This window comes from Mobula birostris, chromosome 6, assembly GCF_030028105.1.
Source record: "Mobula birostris isolate sMobBir1 chromosome 6, sMobBir1.hap1, whole genome shotgun sequence".
In the NCBI taxonomy this organism is placed as follows: Eukaryota; Metazoa; Chordata; class Chondrichthyes; order Myliobatiformes; family Myliobatidae; genus Mobula; species Mobula birostris.
The window spans coordinates 137540830-137559379 of NC_092375.1; the positions used below are offsets into that span (position 1 = coordinate 137540830).

The 18550-nt window shown below is 38.4% G+C and overlaps 1 protein-coding gene across 2 annotated transcripts in view; it reads left to right on the top strand.

Moving 5' to 3' along the window:
* Nucleotides 1–18550, top strand: part of traf3ip1 (TNF receptor-associated factor 3 interacting protein 1) — a 139713-nt gene that overhangs the window by 81479 nt on the left and 39684 nt on the right. For both annotated transcript variants that reach the window (XM_072261448.1, XM_072261449.1), the window contains 2 exons: nucleotides 5189–5225; nucleotides 10230–10306. In XM_072261448.1, coding sequence (XP_072117549.1) covers nucleotides 5189–5225; nucleotides 10230–10306 — 114 coding nt within the window. The remainder of the gene's footprint in view (nucleotides 1–5188; nucleotides 5226–10229; nucleotides 10307–18550) is intronic.

Consider the following 18550-nt stretch of genomic DNA (forward strand, 5'->3'; position numbering starts at 1 on the left):
TGACACCTGACCAGGTTCATTTCCCAATACCAGATCAAGTACAGCCTCTCTTCTTGTAGGCTTTTCTACATACTGTGTCAAAAAACCTTCCTGAACACACCTACCAAATTCTACCCCATCTAAACCCCTCGCTCTAGGGACATGCCAATCGATATTTGGGAAATTACAATCTGCCACCACAACAACCCTGTTATTATTACACCTTTCCAGAATCTGTCTCCTTATCTGCTCCTCGATGTCCCTGTTACTATTAGGTGGTCTATATAAAAAAACACCCAGTAAAGTTATTGACCCCATCTTATTCCTAACTTCCACCCACAGAGACTCTGTAGACGATCTCTCCATGATTTCCTCCTTTTCTGCAGCCGTAACACTATCTCTGATCAACAGTGCTAAGCCCCCACCTCTTTTGCCTCCCTCCCTCTCCTTTCTGAAACATCTAAAGCCTGGCACTCGAAGTAACCATTCCTGTCCCTGAGTCATCCAAGTCTCTGTAATGGCCACAACATCATAGCCCCAAGTACTGATCCACGCTCTAAGCTCATCTGCTTTGTTCATAATACTCCTTGTATTAAAATAGACACATCATAAATCATCGGTCTGAGCACGTCCCCTCTCTATCACCTGCCTATCCTCTGTCTCGCACTATCTCCAAGCTTTCTCTATTTGTGAGCCAAACCACCTCTTCCTCCGTCTCTTCAGTTCAAGTGCAATCCGTCCTTTTTGTATAGGTCACACCTGTCCCAAAAGAGGTCCCAATGATCCAGAAATCTGAATCCCTGCCCCCTGCTCCAATCCCTCAGCCGCACATTTATCCTCCACTTCATTCTATTCCTGTACTCATTGTCACATCCAGTAATCCCGAGATTACTACCTTTGTGGTCCTGCTTCTCAATTTCCTTCCTAACTCCCTGTAGTCTGTTTTCAGGACCTCCTCCCTTTTCCTGCCTATGTCGTTGGTACCAATATGTACCACGACCTCTGATTGTTGTTCTTCCCACTTCAGGATATCGTGGACGTGATCAGAAACATCCCAGACCCTGGCACCTGGGAGGCAAACTACCATTCATGAGATTTTTGGTTTTTATTGAAACCATAGCTGCTGAAGATCTATAGATTTTGTTTTTTTTCTATCATTGCTGAATATTAGCAATACTATTAATAAAAACAGACAGATGTTGGATTTTTTCAGTCTATTTGTTGTCAGCCATGGAGAAAGACTGAATGTAATCTATATTCTGCAAGGGATTTTTTTCAAAAATAAAGAGTATGCCCTTTTTAAATCTGTAATGAAAATGATACCAAAATTTAGTTTGTTTTGGGGGGCAGGAAGAACAATTCTAGTAGAGATTATAACAATGCTGTGGGTTTAAAAAAACAATTGTGTAAAAGGACTCATGATATTGACTTCTTGAATTGAAAGCAAACAGGAATTTCACACTATTAATAGAAGTCTGGTGATGGTTCCAATGGCATTCCTAAACTATGAGCATGATTTTGAAAAACATTAGAGACATTCATTTGAAATTTTAGGTTGATTTCCAGTTATCTATTTATTAAATAACATACAAGTATACTTTTATTAAAATACTTTTTCACATTAAATTTGCTTTTAACGTTAGGACAGCACAGTGGTGCAGCTAGTAGAACTGCTGTCTCACAGTTCCAGCAGCCTGTGTTCAGTCCTGACCTTGGGGTCTGTCTGTGTTGTTTGCACATACTCCTTGTGCTCACATGGGTTTCGTTCAGGTGGCTTTCCTTCCACATTCAAAATTGTGTGGATTAGTAGGTTAATTGGCCACTGTAAATTTCCCCAGTGTTTAAGTGAATGGTAGAATCTGGAGAAAACTGATGGGAATATAGGATTAATATAAATGGGTACTTGATGTTTGATGCAGACTCTGTTACCAAAGATGCTGTTTTTGTGCTGAATAACTGACTGTATAATTAATAACCTACACAATTACAGCTTAAAATCAACATTGACCTGTTAGAATGGGGAATGACCTGCTTTTCCATGGTTCCTAAGATGGGAAGCTATAGTATATTTTTAGTACTCCATGATGAGTTTCAATGCTTGCAGCTGTAGTCCAAAATAACCAGATGCAAGGTAAAGCTTGTTGTATCCTGCTGCAGTGGATGTGTGTTCTAGCCCTGTCCTTAGAAAAAAGATGTCTGTATTGTCATTCTGATATTCTAGTTTCTTGCACTGACTACAGTTCTATTGACATTAAATATTGTGGGCTCATAAGCAGAAGGAATTGATTGAGATTGCCTGCTCTCACTTTGAATTTACGTGAAAAGCAGGTTCATAACACAAAATCAGTTGCATCAATCAAAGCTAGGTTGAAATACAGATTTCACAGTGTAGAGGGCTTTAGCGCAGTTGTCTCATTCAGAGGATGGATTTAAACAAAATAGTGATTCAGTTTAATGAAGTGCGATAAATATGAGGCAGTGCAATCTAAATCTGAGTGAGGCTGGATGTATATGCTTAAATATTTAAAGGTAAATGTAGAAGGCTCTTAAGAAAGTATGTGGAAACTTGGATTGAATCCCCAAATTTACAAATCCAAGAGCAAGAATGTCACGCTAAACATTAACAAGTGATTGGTTTGGCTAAGCTGATATATTGTGTACTCTTTTGGACACTCCGTTGTAGGAAAGATGTCATGGCCTTGGAGAAGATGCAGAAAAAGTGTTTCAAAAGAGCAAGTGGGAAGAAACTACCTTCACCTTTCAAATGGTTTTGTGACTAGAGGTGTTAAATTGAAAATAATTAGCAGAGGGAAAACTCTGGAATATAGTACTTGCTTGGATGAACCTAATGTAAATATTTGAAGAGGACCAATTCTTGGTTAGCTGGTAGTGGCGGGTAGTAAATGGGACTAAATTAGACAGCTCTTTCAAAGGACTGGCATGGGTACAGGAGTATGATTTTTATGATGCTGCAGTATGAAATCTGGTTCAAAAATTGCAGGTCAACTGGCAAAGGTGAGAAGCAGAATGGATTTAAATTTCAAATGATGCTGATCATAAGAACTAATGTTTAAGAGCAGAAGTAAGATGTACAGTCCCTCAAGTTTACAGCACTGTTCAGTAAGGTCTTGGCCTATCTGATCATGCCCTTGGCTCTACTTTCTTGCTTACTTGATTCCCATAATACTTGACTCTGCGATAGACCAAAATATGTCTGTCTTGGTCTTGAATGTTTTTAGTGGTTTCAACCATCACAGTTCTCTGTTAAGACTATTACCAAGATTTATGACCCTCTGATAGAAGGAAATCCTCCACATATCTGCCTTGACTCAGAAAGGACCAGTCTCAAACTATATATACACTAGTCCTGTGTTCCCTTGTGAGATAAAACATCCTCTTAGAAACTGCCTTGTCAAAACCAGTCAGAATTTTGTGTTTCAATATGTTTACTTCCCTTCTCTCAATTCCAACAAGTATCAGTCCACCTTGCGAAAGCTTTTCTCAGAAGAACCCTTTTGTCCCAGGAATCAAACTGGGCAAAGACATAGTCATGTTAACAGTTGATAGAGTTGGATTGGAATCATGGGAAAGTAGAAAATATATCAGTAAGAAATGAAAGAACCAATGAAAGTAAATGCTAATACACCCTCTGACGATAGTGAAAGAATAATCATACAGCTGCAACCAGAGATGGTAGAAAAGAAAATCTGGATGGTATCCAGAAATTTGAAATTTACAATTTCCACTTCTCCCCATCCTCCTCCCTCCTTGCTTCCCTTCCTGCTAGCTCTGACCCAGAGAGGACCAATAAGTTATTTTAAAATACCTTTTCAATCACTTAAAACTGGCAAAACTTTGAATATTGAAATTTGTGATGTCCTATTTTCGTATGACAACCTTGATAGTCTTTTTCCCCCTCTTAGAACATCTGTGTCCTATGTTAATTTTAGTGGAATAATTGGTACACCCAGACTTTATTTAATACAGTCTATTTATTTGAGGAGTAGGCAGATGTAAAATGGGCTGATCTAGATAAGGTGAGAGTAAAGCAAAGATCTCAACCTTGAGTTGGCCATCACTTACTTTTATGCAGAATTCAGTATCATTGTTTCCATGGGTTACGATGAAAATAGTTGACATCCCTAGTATTGTTGCAGGTATGATTATAAATTCTAGAATTAATTTGATTTGCTGCTTTAAAAAAGAATCCCCTATGCTTATGGAAGGCTCAAGTATATTTTCACTGGTTGTTATTATTAAACTCATGATACACAGTTTTCAGGAAAAGTCAACAAATAGTGAATTACAGTGCCACATTGGCAGAAAACTGGTATGTAGTAAACTGTAATTTATAATTTACTTTTTGTTTTAGTTTGGCAATACAGTACAGTAACAGGCCCTTCCAGTCCAATGTGTCCGCATTGCCCAATTACACCCATGTGACCATCCTAACCCATATGTTGTTGGAATGTGGGAGGAGTCATAACTTTTTTGATTTGTAACTGATTATTGATCTGATCCACCTGACAAACCGGGCAACTAATCAATATGGTATTAGTCACTTTGCCCACTGATCAGGCTGCTGTGTTGTGATTTACATTTTAAACATGCTTTGAGTAGATAAGAGTGTATGTTCTGGCATATAAAGCTGCATTCTTTAAATATGTATAGCCACTTCCATTTACATCATATGAGTTCAACTACAATTTTAAACCCAGGAATAGTATGTTTAATTATTCGTGGCACAGTAAGCCAATTATCAGGAACTAGAAGAAAATGGGTAGATTTGGTTTGTTCCTTTGTGGGCTAAGAGTTCTGCTGGGGGTAGAAGGGGTATGGGGGCAAGGAAATGTTGGTCTGCCATGACTGAAACAGTAAAATGTTCTACAGTTGTCTTAATTGAAGGTTTGTCTCCAACTCTTGTATTTTTAGAGGAAGTTTTAAAACATCTTATCTCCTATTCCTATAACAATGAGCAATTTAAATACTGGAATTATTACTAATTTTTAACCTCAAAAGATGTAACAATAATCATTCTACAATAGTGAAACAATGGCAATACAGTAGAATATGATTAGGATTGTTTGCCCTTGATTTTGAAATATTTAAAAATATTAATAATCACATTTCGTAAAAGAAATGTTACCATTTGCTCTGGAGTGATAGAATGGTTAATTGGATTTACTTCAAATCTGTTTTTATTTTCTAGGTGGCAGTAGTAGAACTGCATGATGGTGAAGACCATGGTAAGTGCGACTAATAAATGCTACTTAATGTCATAGCTTCCCTTATTTTGCATCATAAGTGGTGTCATGCAGAGGTATTTAATGAGGTTTTCTTTTCTTTTAGCTTTTTAAAAACTTTATTTCGATAAAAAGATAAACAATCTATTAAGTCTAGTGATGTTAAGTTTGTTAAATACTAAGCAGTGTGGATAGATGGGAACGTAAAGTGTCTAGTGAAAATGTTGTGTTTAGTTTGTGTGCAGATCTCATTGATAGTGTTCAGTGTGGGTGATTATATGGTAATTTAAGGTATGATTTGTTGCATAGAGAGATTTAAAAGCCAAGTATTGAAATTGCAAAAGGCTAGTGAAAGATAAAGAGACATTTTTTAAAGACATTAGTTTGTTGGCCTATCCTTCGTGAGCTAGAATTACAAAGGGTGGAAATTATGTTACAATTGTACAAGGCTCTGCCCTAACTGCATCTAGTGTATAATTCACTTACAGCACTCCACCAAAGACAGTCAGGCCTTAAAATGTTAAATTATGAAAGGTTATGTTATTAAGCTTGTATTCCATTGAATATAGGAGTTATAAAGAGATGATTTAAATTTATTATCAAAGTGCATATCTGGCATATTTTCTTGTGGGTATTCACAGTAAATTCAAGGAACATAATAGAATCAATGAAAGACTGCACCCAACAGAACAGACAAACAATCAATGTACAAAGGGCAACAAACTGTGCAAATATGAAAAGAAAAATGGAAATAATAATAGTAAAAAGCAATAAATATCGAGAACATGAGATGAGTCCTTGAAAGTTATCCCATAAGTTGTGGGAACAGTTCGGTGATGGGGCAAGTGAAGTTATCCCCTCTGGATCCAAGAGCTTGATGATTGTGGGTTAATAACTGTTCCAGAAACTGGTGGTGTGTGTCCTGAGGCTCCTTTTCATGTTGCCCGATGGCAGCAGCAAGAAGAAAGCATGGCTTGTATGGTGCGGATCCTTGATGGATGTTGCTTCCTGTGACAGTGCTCAGCGCTCCGTGTAAATGTGTTCAGTGGTGGAGAGGGTTTTACCATGATGGACTGGGTTATATCCACATTTTTTTTTTGGCTTTTCCAATCAAGATCTTTGGTGTTTCCATTACCAGGCCATGATGCAACTTGACAATATAATCTCCATTGCACATTTATAGAAGTTTGTCAAAGTTTTAGATAACATGCTGAATCTTCGCCGACTTCAAAGAAAGTAGAGGTACTGTTATGCTTTCTTCATGATGGCACTCATATGCTGCATCCAGGACAAATCCTCTGAAATAATAACACTGAGGTATTTAAAATCGCTGACATTCTCCGCCTCTGACGCCCCGATGAGGACTGGTTCACGGACTTCCGGCTTCATCCTCCTGAAGTCAATAATCAGCACATTGGTCTTGCTGACATTGATTGGGAGGTCGTTGTTGTGGCACAACTTGGCCAGATTTTCAATCATCCTCCTACGTTCATCGCCACTTTTGATTCGGCTGACGACTGCAGTGTTGTCAACAAACTTAAATATGGCATTGGACCTGTGCTTAGCCTCATAGTCATAAGTATAAAGTGAGTAGAGCAAGGTACTAAGCACACAGCCAGGTGGTGCACGTGTGCTGATGGAGATTGTGGAGGAGATGTTGCCACTCTGAACTGATTGGGTGTTTAAGTGAGGAAATCAAGGATCCAAGTTCATAAGGAGGTATTGAGGCCAAGGTCTTGAGGTATATTGATTAGTTTTGAGGGGATGATAGTATTGATTGCTAAGCTAGTCAATGAAGAACATGCTGATTATATGCATCTTCACTGTCCAGATGTTCCAGGGTTGAGTGAAGAGCCAATGAAATGGCACCTGTTGATGACCTGTTGTGCCAGTAGGCAAATTAGAGTGGATCCAAGTCGCTTGTCAGACAGGAGTTGATGTGTTTCATTACCAACTTTTCAAAGCACTTCATCACAGTGGATGTAAGGGCTACTGGATAATTGTCATTGAGGCAGGTTACCAAGTTCTCCTTGGGCACTGGTACGATTGAAGCCTGATTGAAGCAGGTGAGTACCTCAGTCTTCCAAAGTGAAAGGTTGAAAATTTCAGTGAATACTCCAGCCAGTTGATCAGCACAGGTCTTTAGTACTGGGTCAGGTGGGACATCTGGATGTTTTCCTTGAGTTCACCCCCTGAAGGGAGCTCTCACGTTAGCCTCAGAGACTGAAATCACAGGGTCATTGGGGGCTTTGGGAGTTCCTGAAGGTTCCTCCATACTTTGACAGTTAAAGGAACATAAGGGGCATTGAGCTCATGTGGGAGCAAAGTCTTGTTGCTTGGTTTCACTTTTGTAGGGGGTGATAGAATTCAAGCCCTGCTATAGCATTTTAGTGATTCAAGTTGAGCTTGGAATTGCCACTTTACAAGTGAGATGGCTTTCTGGAGATCGTACCTGCCCTGTATTGAAATTTCATTGACCCTGTTTAGTATAAGTTTAAATATTTTAGCCTTTGAAAATTTAACCCATCTGAATTTTACAGTACAGTTGGCCCTCCGTATCAGTGGGTGCCACATCCATGGATTCAACCAACCGCGGATTGAAAATAGGAGAAAAAATTCCAGAAAGTTCCAAAAAGCAAAACTTGAATTTGCCGCGCGCCGAACACTACGTTGAATCCACGCGAATGAAGTGATGTGTAGGCATACCCTGCTGTAGCCTCCCACCATTTCACAGATCCTCAGTCTCTCTCCAGCACTCGTTGTTTGAGCATTGTTCGCGTCGTGTCTCATTCGTTTGCTACTTGTGTTGTGAGCGAGAGGAAGGAGTTTAAGGCTAGTAAGGGATGGCTGGCTAGCTATGTAAAGCACTACAGCTCAAGAATTTAAAGATCACGGGAGAATCGGCATCAGCTGATACCAAGGTAGTATCGGCGTTCCCAGAAGATCTACGGTGTTTGTGTCTGTACTGAACATGTGCGGACTATTTTTCTTGTCATTATTCTCTAAACAATACAGTATGACAACTATTTACATAGCATTTACATTGTATTAGGTATTATAAGTAATCTAGAGATGATTTAAAGTATATGGGAGGATGTGCGTGGGTTACAGGTTTCCCCCGCCATCCAAAGGTAGAGCGTTCCTATGAAACGGTTCGTAAGCCGAAATGTCGTAAAGTGAAGAAGCAATTACCATTTATTTATATGGGAAAATTTTGTGAGCGTTTGCAGACCCAAAAATAACCTACCAAATCATGCCATATAACACATAAAACCTAAAATAACAGTAACATTTAGTAAAAGCAGGAATGATATGATAAATACACAGCCTATATAAAGTAGAAATACTTTTCCACAATCATTACTGAGCTGTTCTCCGTAGCAAAAATCTCACGCAAGCCCCGTCGGCAGAAAATCTCACGCGCTGTTGGCAAAAACACTCTCTCCAGTAACCTTTAAGCTATGAAGCTGCCAAATCATACCAAATAACACGTAAAAATACACAGCCTATATAAAGTAGAAGTAATGTATGTGCAGTGTAGTATCACTTACCGGAATTGGTTCAGCGCCGAGCACACTGATGATGGTGTGTTAGGCTGAGTCGTCGCAGGTTGGGATGGTGCAGTGGCTCCCACCCTCCAGGACGCCGAGCGATACATTGCTACGAAGCACGCAGGGGTCCAGTGGTAGCCGGGAGGCACACAGCACACCTTTGAGAAAAAAAGCTGAAATAAACAAGCTGATTAATTAGGTGCCGCCCAAAATGTAATTGTCGGCCCAGATCAGTGCCGATTTCCGATTGCGTCATCTCTGATCTGGGCCGACAATTATGTGTTGGCGGCACCTAATTAATTAGCATGTTTATTTTGGCTTTTTTCTCAAAGATGTGCTGTGTGCCTCCCGGCTACCATTGCATTCTCTGCGAATCGGTATCTCTCCATGGCCTGGGGGTTGGAGTGGTGGGACACTGGGATGTCATCGCGTCATCGTCTGTTTCCATTAGGGCAGGCAGCTCATCTTCTTCTATCTCTGCCCGACTCGATGTCGAAGCTCGAGGTTCGTCGTCTGCTGTGGCTGATGTGGAAGGCTTGCTTGACTGCTGAGCCTTGTGCATTTTTCTATCATATAGTTCTTTGTAAGGACTCAAACCATCCTGCAAATATCTCCTAAACCGACGTACTCTTTCAAAATTAAAGTTGTACTTTATCATTACTCATTCGGTTTCGATTCTTATCCTTTTTTCTTCCAATTGCATCAGCTCTTTATCTGTCAGTTCTTGGTCATCGGGTGCCAAAACCTCTTCAACATCATGTTCGTCAGCTTCCACAAGCCAAACTCACTTTGTCCTTACTTCGTTCACCACGATCAAAACGCTAGTTTCACGCTTTTCACGTAACACCCTTACAAGCTCTTTCAGGCTTTTCCGATACCTTAGAACTCATCTTGCAAACGGCTGCTCACATGCTTGTGTTTAAGCAATGCCAGCGAGAATCCCGGGGAGAGCGGCTGCTCAGGGCGTGCGCTGATCTTTTCGCACGCTTGATTTTTTATCGCGCGCTGCTTTTTTTTTCGTAACACTGCAAACATCTGAAAGCGAAAACAGGATACTAATGTAGGTCTTTCGTAACAGTGAGGTTTCGTAAAGCGAACGTTCAAAAAGTGGAGGACACCTGTATATGCAAATACTATGCCATTTTATATAAGGGACTTGAGCATCCGCGGATTTTGGCATCCGCAGGGGGTCTTGGAACTAATCCCCCGCAGATACCGATGGACAACTGTATTCAGATTGACCTTGTATCCATGGTCCATTGGAAGAGAATTCCATAATGGTTCCATTGCCTGGGTGAAGTGCTTTCTGATTAATACAAAAATTAGTTTGGCTCTAAGTTTATTTCCATTTGTTCTGGGCTTCCCAATCAGAGGAAGTCACCTCTCTCAAACAAATTTTACAAGCTTGTAAATTTTTTTCAATGCATACACACAAGACTAATCTGTTTTCATCAAGGTGGACTTGTCAAGAAGATTTTGGAAACCAAAAAAGATTATGAATCTTCAAAGTCTGCAACAAAACAAAAAGATCAGGTAAAGAAACATTGTTCTTCTATTGTTAATCCTACAATTTATAATTTGATACAATCACTTAAATAATGAAATGCTGCAAACTATATGTTGGTTTATGTGGAAATTTTGTTTATTCTGTTCTCTGTTGTGATTTAGCTTTGAATGTCATTTTTGCAACCCACAGTATATCTATAGTTTTATTCATTTCCTTTTCTAAAACACACAGAATATAGAGTTTTAATCTCTGCTACTCAACGTGAGAAAAAATGTGAGAATAATTATCATATGAGCTCAAAGAATTTTGTTTTACAGTTGATACTAACTTTTGTTTATACTGTAGTTTCCTCAAATGTTGCCAAGCATTTGATAAAGCTAAGTATAAAATCCAGTGTATGTGACTGGTTTCTTTATTAAGAATACTTTTTGGTTTTAACATAGAAATACTACTTTTTAACTGGGCCAAAAAGAAATTTGTGAACTTTATGAATTTATTGTTCTTTCATCTGTAGCTGATTGACCACATAACTGTTAAATAAAAATCTAAGGATAACTGTTAGTGTTGCAGTCCAAATTGTACTGTCTGTAAAGTCATTTAAATATGCTTTTAAGAGCTGGAAAAAGTCATGTGACTTCCTCAATTTTCTCATTTTAAAAGGATCTGCACTCTTGTAATCAGATTAAAACTAGTGCATTTTAGTTAACAAGCTAATGGCATTGTATGCAAACATTTTTATTATTATTGTTCTATAATGTATTATTATCTTTGTAGTATTATAAATTATCTGTATAGAGAAATTAATCTTGTGGGTAGCAGGCTTCAATGATTTTTAGCCAAAAGAATTGAGATATGCATCTATCTAGAACAAATAACTTTCTTTTTTTGTCTGGCCTCTTCTAATGTGTTCTGTACCATAAAGCTGATCTAAGTCTCTTAACTATGAGATAGTTGTGATTATGCAGAGAAAATAAGCCATGCAGGAAGTGATGGTCTTCTGAGATTGCATTGACTGTACCTTGCCTAACCTGCAGAGTATTTTGATGTCTTGCAGTTTTTCTCTTAAATTAACTCTATTTTGATAGCAGGACGAGAGTGAAGGACTTTTGGTCAAGATGGCGATGGTTTAGTCGCTAAAAGCTATCGCTCTGTTCTATTTTTGTAATTTATTCTTTATTGAATTTCATCAAACAAACATTTCCATAAGATGTATTTCAGATAATGTACATATATATCATAATCATATTTGTCACAAATCTCCACATAATATTTATGAGGTACACACTTATAGAAAGGAGAGGAAAGAAAGAACAAATGAAAGAAGAAAACTATGTACAGAGTAGGGAGTGATTTTTTTTACAACATATCCATTGACTTGTGAGAATAAAATCAGGCCTATGAGGTGTTATGTAGTTAAACCATTTTTTCCAGTATGAATAAAATTGTTCCAACTTATGATTAACAGATGCTGTTATCTTCTCCATTTTGTAAATGTCCATCGTAATTTCCATCCACACATTTAAAGTTGGGCCCTCCTGAGATAACCATTTCCTGGTAAGGGTCTTTTTACCAGCCACCAGCAGTACACTCGTTAAATATTTATCTCTTTTCAACCATTCTTGAGGTATATACCCAAAAATATGGTCTTACTCTCTAAGGGTATTTCACATTTAAAGATGTCTTGTAGGGCATCATGTATCCCTCTCCCATAGTCTTTGATAATTGGGCATTCCCAGAAAATATGATAATGGTTTGCATTTTGATTTCCACAATTTCTGCAGCAACAGGGGGGTTACTATTATAATGGGATTTCTGAGAGGGTGTAATAAAATATCTTAACAGGTTTTTCCACCCGAACTCCCTCCATTTCTGTGAACTGGTACAATTCCATTGATACCTCCATATTATTGTCCAGTCTTCCTCAGATATTATTATCCCTCCTTCCTTCTCCCATTTTGTTTTAATGTATGAAGTCGAATGTGTTTTAAGATTTGACAAACCCTTATAAACGCTTGAAATTATTCTACTACCATTGTCTGAATTAATATGTTTTTCTAAATAGCTCTATCAGACATGTACTTGCCTTGGTTACGTTTTTAACCGTCCTATTAACATACTGTCGCATCTGTAAATACCGGTAAAAGTCTTGTTTTTCTAATAAGTGTTTCTCTTCGAGCATTTCAAAACTGAACAGTGTTCCTTCTTTCATTATATTGCAAATAGCTTTTATTCCTTTAGCTGTCCAGTCCTTAAATCTAGCATCCAGTTTATTTGACGTAAAATCCGAGTCACATGCACACCATTTAAGAATTGCAATGGCTCTCTCTAGTTTATATTCTTTTATAATAGTTTTCTATATTTTAAGAGTCCATTTCACCCACGGGTTGTCAATATTATTTATGTAACCTTGTAGGTTGTTATCAGCCAAAATTGCCTGTATGGGGATGGAAAGTATCCTCAATGTTTTTCCATTGTGCGCCATATGATGGGTTGCACCAGCATATCACGGCTCTCAACTGTGCTGCAAAATAATAATCTCTAAGAGAAGGTAGGCCCCATCCCCCCTTTTCCTTGGCTATTTGCAAAGTTTTGAGACAAACCCTAGGCCTTATACCTTGCCGTATATATCTTAATAGCATCTTGTTCCATTCATTGAATTGATTTTGGTTAATCTCTATTGGCAGGGTCTGAAAGAGATATAGTAGTCTGGGCAGTATATTCATTTTAATAGATTCAATACTTGAACTGAGACCAAGAAAAGGAATTAGGTTCCATCTTGTTATATCTTCCGTAATTTTTTTATATATAGGCTGATAATTGCATTCTGATAATTTTGCCAAATCTTTTGGCATAATGATGCCCAAATATTTGACGGACTCTGTTTGCCATGCCCAAGGATATCTGCTTTCAATTTCTCTTGGTGGGCTATAGTTATATGAAAGTAGTTGGGTTTTATCTATGTCGATCTTGTATCCTGATAATTGGCCATATTGTTCAAAGGATTGCATCAATTTTGGTAAAGAGTATGTTGGTTGCCCTAGATAGATCAAAATGTCATCCACGTAACAGGCAATTTATGCTCTGTCCCTTTAATAGTAATTCCCCTGATATCTTCATTTTGTCTGATGTACTGAGCTAATGGTTCCAGATATAATGCGAAGAGTGGCGGTGACCATACACAACCCTGTCTCGTGCCCCTTTCTAGGGTAAAACTATTAGATAAATATCCATTGATTTTAATCCTGGCAGTAGGATTGTCGTACAGTGCCTGTATAGTTTTAATAATTGTGTCACGTAGACCAAATCTATGTAAAACTCTGTAAAGAAAATTCCGATTAACCGAATCAAATGCCTTTTCATCGTCCACGCTTATCACTGTTGTTTCAATTTCATTTTTAAAAATATGATCCATAATGTGAAGTGTCCTTCATATACTGTCTTGTGTTTGGCGTTGCTGTATAAAACCTGTCTGATCGTTATGTATCAGTGTGGGTAGAAACTCTTCTAATCGTTTGGCCATGATGGAGGTAAATATTCTATAATCCACATTAAGAACAGATATTGGTCTAAATGACCCACATTCCATTTTATCCTTGCCTTCTTTTAGTATAGCTGAGATTATCGCTTCCTTCCAGCTGGGTGGCATTTGCGCCTTTCTTCGGGTCCAGTTCAGTGTGGGGAGTAAAATAGGAATTAACTCACTTCTAAACTCTTTATACCACTCTGCCATCTGGTCCTGGTGACTTGCTTAATTTAAGCCTACTAATTGCAGTTTTTAGTTCAACTTCATTTATGTCAGCAGTCATCGTTCTATTTTGTTCTTTGTTTAAAATGAGTAACTCTAAGGAATTCAGGAAGGTGTCAGTTTAGGTTATGCTTCCCCCTGGAACTTTGGAACATAGAGTTTTGTAAAACATTTCAAAAGCTTCTTGAATTTCACCTAGCTTATTGTTCTTGGATCCCTTATTCTATGAATTGTATTTTCTGCTATCTTTTTTTTTCAGTTTCCACGCCAGTATTTTCATAGATTTAGATGCCCTTTCGTAGTGTCTCTGTTTCAGAAACATTAATTTTTTTCTAATTTCTTGATTAGCCAAACTATTTCATTCCTAATTTTTTTAAATTTCCTCTAGTGTATCCTGTGCCAAACTCAATTTGTGTTTTTTTCTAGTTCTTTCAGCTTATTTCATAATTCCTCTAATGTTCTATTCCTTATTTTTTTTCTTATATAAAGATATCGCTGTAATTTTCCCTCTTAAGGCAGCCTTCAGAGTATCCCATAGAATGGGAGGTGAAACCTCTCCATTATCATTGAATTCTAAGTAAAGACCAATTTCTTTTTTAATTTGTTCCTTAAAATAGGGATCATTGAGTAGACTTGAATTTAGTTTCCAAATAGTATTCTTTGGTTGTAGGTCAAAATCAACAGGTAAATATATAGGTACATGGTCACTTACATCTATTGTCCCAATTCCACAGGTGATTATTTTGTTTCTATCTTTTCCAAATGTTATGAAATAGTCTATTCTTGTATATATGGAATGGGCAGCAGAATAATGAGTATAATCCTTCTGTGGGGGAAAAGGTCCCTCCATATATCAATTAGACCAACATCCTCAAAAAGAGTGTTAACTTTCTTATGTAAGGACTTTGTTTCATAAGTTTTTCTATTGGAAGAGTGTAACTTTGGTTGTAATTGTAAATTTAAGTCTCCCCCACATATCAAGAGACCTTCTGTTTCCATTACCATAATATTAGTAATTTTCTGGAAGAAACTAATATCACTTCCTGGGGGTGCGTATATATTCAATAAAGTAACTGGATTTCCATCTATATTCCTCCTTACCAGAATATAGCTGCCCTCCTTATCTCCCATTTCGAATACTTTTTTCAAAATTTTGCTTACTTGAGATGAGAATAGCAACTCCTCTTCTATGTCCTGATTTATATGAGGAGCAAAACAAATTAGTGAAGCCCATTCTCTTTAATTTTCCATGCTCATTATCACAAGTGAGTTGCCTGTAAATATACTACATGAGCTTGTTCTTTTTTCATTTTTGATAGAATTTTACTGTGCTTGACTGGAATCAACAGCCCATTGACATTAAAAGATGTGAATTTTACTTTGTCCTTAGCCATGTGTATTTATGTGTTCGTATATCATTGAAATTTGCAGAATATAACTTAATCGATCTACTCCCTGAACAAATAAGAGCTAAGAAACGCGAATGATAAAAAAAAGGTAACAAAGGTGTGATTCCAAGGCTGGGGTCTCCAGATGACCCTGGGTTGGGCTAGAAGAAAAGTCTATCTGTGGGGGATAGACCCTCCTACCTGTGGGTTGAGGGCCCCCATTGCAGTACCTCTAAAAGTAAGTAAAAAAAAACTTACTATATGTCCTTTACACAGAAATGATTTCCCTGTGTATTCCTCCCATGTATATATTCTCATTTAGGTGGGGAAAAAGGAATGAATAAATGAATTTAAAAAAAATTAAGTAATATAAAATCCACATTATAATACGTATTTCTCGAGATAGGTATATCACCATCTATTTTTGCTTCTGTTTAGTTTATCAGCACTTTCAAAGTTAGCCAAACCTTATGGCTGTTCTGGAGGAGGTGAGGTCTGCCCTCGGAGAACTAACAGTCTCTTCCTAATATCCTTCTCTCGTCCTGCTCCCATCCCCTGCTTTCTAGGTTCTCTTACTATTTCCCAAGCAGTTCGGGATAACTGCTGAGCCAGACTTTCCCTTGGTTTGACCACGCTAATGGACAGTCCTCTGTTTTTCATGTCTGTAGTCGCCTTTTCCACCGTCTGGTATAGTCGTATCCCTTCTTGGTAAAATACCCTCAGTTTACCTTCCGTTTCTGTAGGACCGCCGGGGTGGGGGGTGGGGTGGTAATCATGATCGAAGTATATCAACTCCCTGTTCCAAAAAACCCTCTTCTTACCCCAGGCCCTTCATAGAATCTCCGCCTTGGTCTTGAATCGAAGGAATTTAAGTACTATTGAGCGCGATTTATTTTGTCTGTCTCCGGGAGGCCGCTGGACGAGCGAATGATGTGCCCTCTCAATTTCAATCTCCATAGTCTGGGGAATCTCCAGCGCTTCCTGCAGCAGCTTGTCTACAACGTCCATCATCGACAATCCCTCCGCTCCTTTGGGAACATTATAAATCCTGATATTTTTCCATCACAATCTTCCCTCCTGGTCAAGTAATTTACTTTCCTGTTGATTTAATATTTTTATCATCTTACTTAGTATTTGTTCCACGTTTTGCACGCGATCTTCCACCTTCTCAATTCGAGTCTCTCCCACCACTATTTTCTGATTGACGTTGGCGAGCTCTGACTTTATATAATTTAGTTGCTGCTTTATATCTTTTTGGACTTCCCTTATCTCTTCCAGAATCCTAATCATATTTGCCGCTTCGCCTGCACGAGGCCTCGCGTCAGCTTCGCTACCACACGCACGTGAAGGAGAGCCACACGTTGCATCTCTCTCTGCCATAGGCTCCGCAGTGATGCTTTTTTTATCTCTATTCTTTTTCCCCATTCTTGCCCCCCTTATCAATTCAGATATTTTCGAAAGATCTTGTATTTGATGGATCAATAGGACAAATTACGTGTTTTTCCAGAGGAGCTGTTGATTTAGGCTGCCATTCTGAACGATGACATCACCGGAACCCTCTCCGTTCTATTTCTTATCTCCGCACTCCTCCCCCTTTTTTTTATTCCAAACTGTTAAACTTTTTATTCTCCCTTCTGCCTGCGAATACGCCTGTTTTACAGTGGCTTCAAAGTCCACCAAATCGGGGGAAAAAAGAAGTTCCAGTGGCTGGCCTCTTGGGCGAAAACATTATCTCGATACTAGAACAGCATTGACAGGAGATAATAACTGAATTTAAGTCTTCTTTCAGTTCATTGGAATTGAAATTGGATCAAATTAAATCCAAAGTGGAGGATCATGCCCAACGTTTATCACATCTCGAGTTTGCCATGGATGATTTAGACTGCCATTTTAAAGAGTTGGAAAACGTTTGTTCCAGCTTGAGAGATCATAACAGCAAGCTAATATGTATGGTTACTGACCTGGAAAGTCGGAGCAGACATCAAAATCTACGCATTCTCAGCCTGCCAGAGTCTATCGAATGTGGATCTCCCTCTGAATTTTTCTCCACTTTGCTATGTGAGAGTTTTGGGAACGATATACTTTCGACCCTGCCCGAGATAGACAGAGCTCATCATACCTTAGCACCTAAGCCGGAGCCGGGGCACAGGCCACGCCCAGTAGTTATTCGTTTTCATCGCTACCAGATTAAAGATCCCTTGGTTAGAGAAGCCCGTCGGAGAGGGAAGTTGGAATACAAGGGTCAACCAATTAATGTTGTCGAGGACTATGCCCCCCAAGTTCTGAGTCTGCGAGCCGAGTATAAAGGAGTCATGAAAGAACTATATAATCGCGGATTCAGGCCTTCCCTTTGATTTTCAGCTCGCCTCTGAATAACTCTTACTGGTGGAGGCAAAAAGTGGTTTAACTCGGCTACAGAAGCTCAGAAATTTATTGATAGCCTCCATGTTACTTCAAGTCCCTCAGATTCGGTCTGATTACTTATACTGGTGGAGAAGTACTTTTTTTCTGTTTTTTTTCCTGATCTTTCTTTCTCAAGTCAGTAAATTTTTTTTTCATAGTTTCTCACGGGTAGGTCATCGGGTGAAGTCTGTTTACTTGTTTTTATATTTTTTCTTAAATACTAGTTCATATCTTTTTTTTGGATTATTACCTTGAGTTAAGCTTAACAAATTTTGGTGGAATTGTTTTTCTTTTCTCTATGTATAACTTTAATTTGTAGTGCTAAAAGATTTCTGGTTTTTAATTGATAAAAGATGGAACTGATGATGATGTTAAGAGACAGGAAGTTGGGTGACTTTTTTTTGAAGAGCTTGCTGCTGCTTCTCGGTAGCTCTCTTGCCATGGGGTGTGAGGGCGGGGAGGGAACTCTAATGCCAATATTCTTCATAGAACCTTTAGATATTTGTATTATTCAGGACGTATTTCTGTCCTGTTTTTCTTGTTTTATACTTTTGCCCCAGAGCTGTTACTCAAATTTCTGACAATGCTTATGCCTACTACCCTCTATCTTTTTTTTTAAAGGACAATGGTTAGTCCTTTGAATTTTGTAAGCTGGAATGTTAAGGGATTGAACCATCCTGTTAAAAGAAGGAAGGTGTTTTCACACCTGAAACAGCTTAATGCAGCAATTGCTT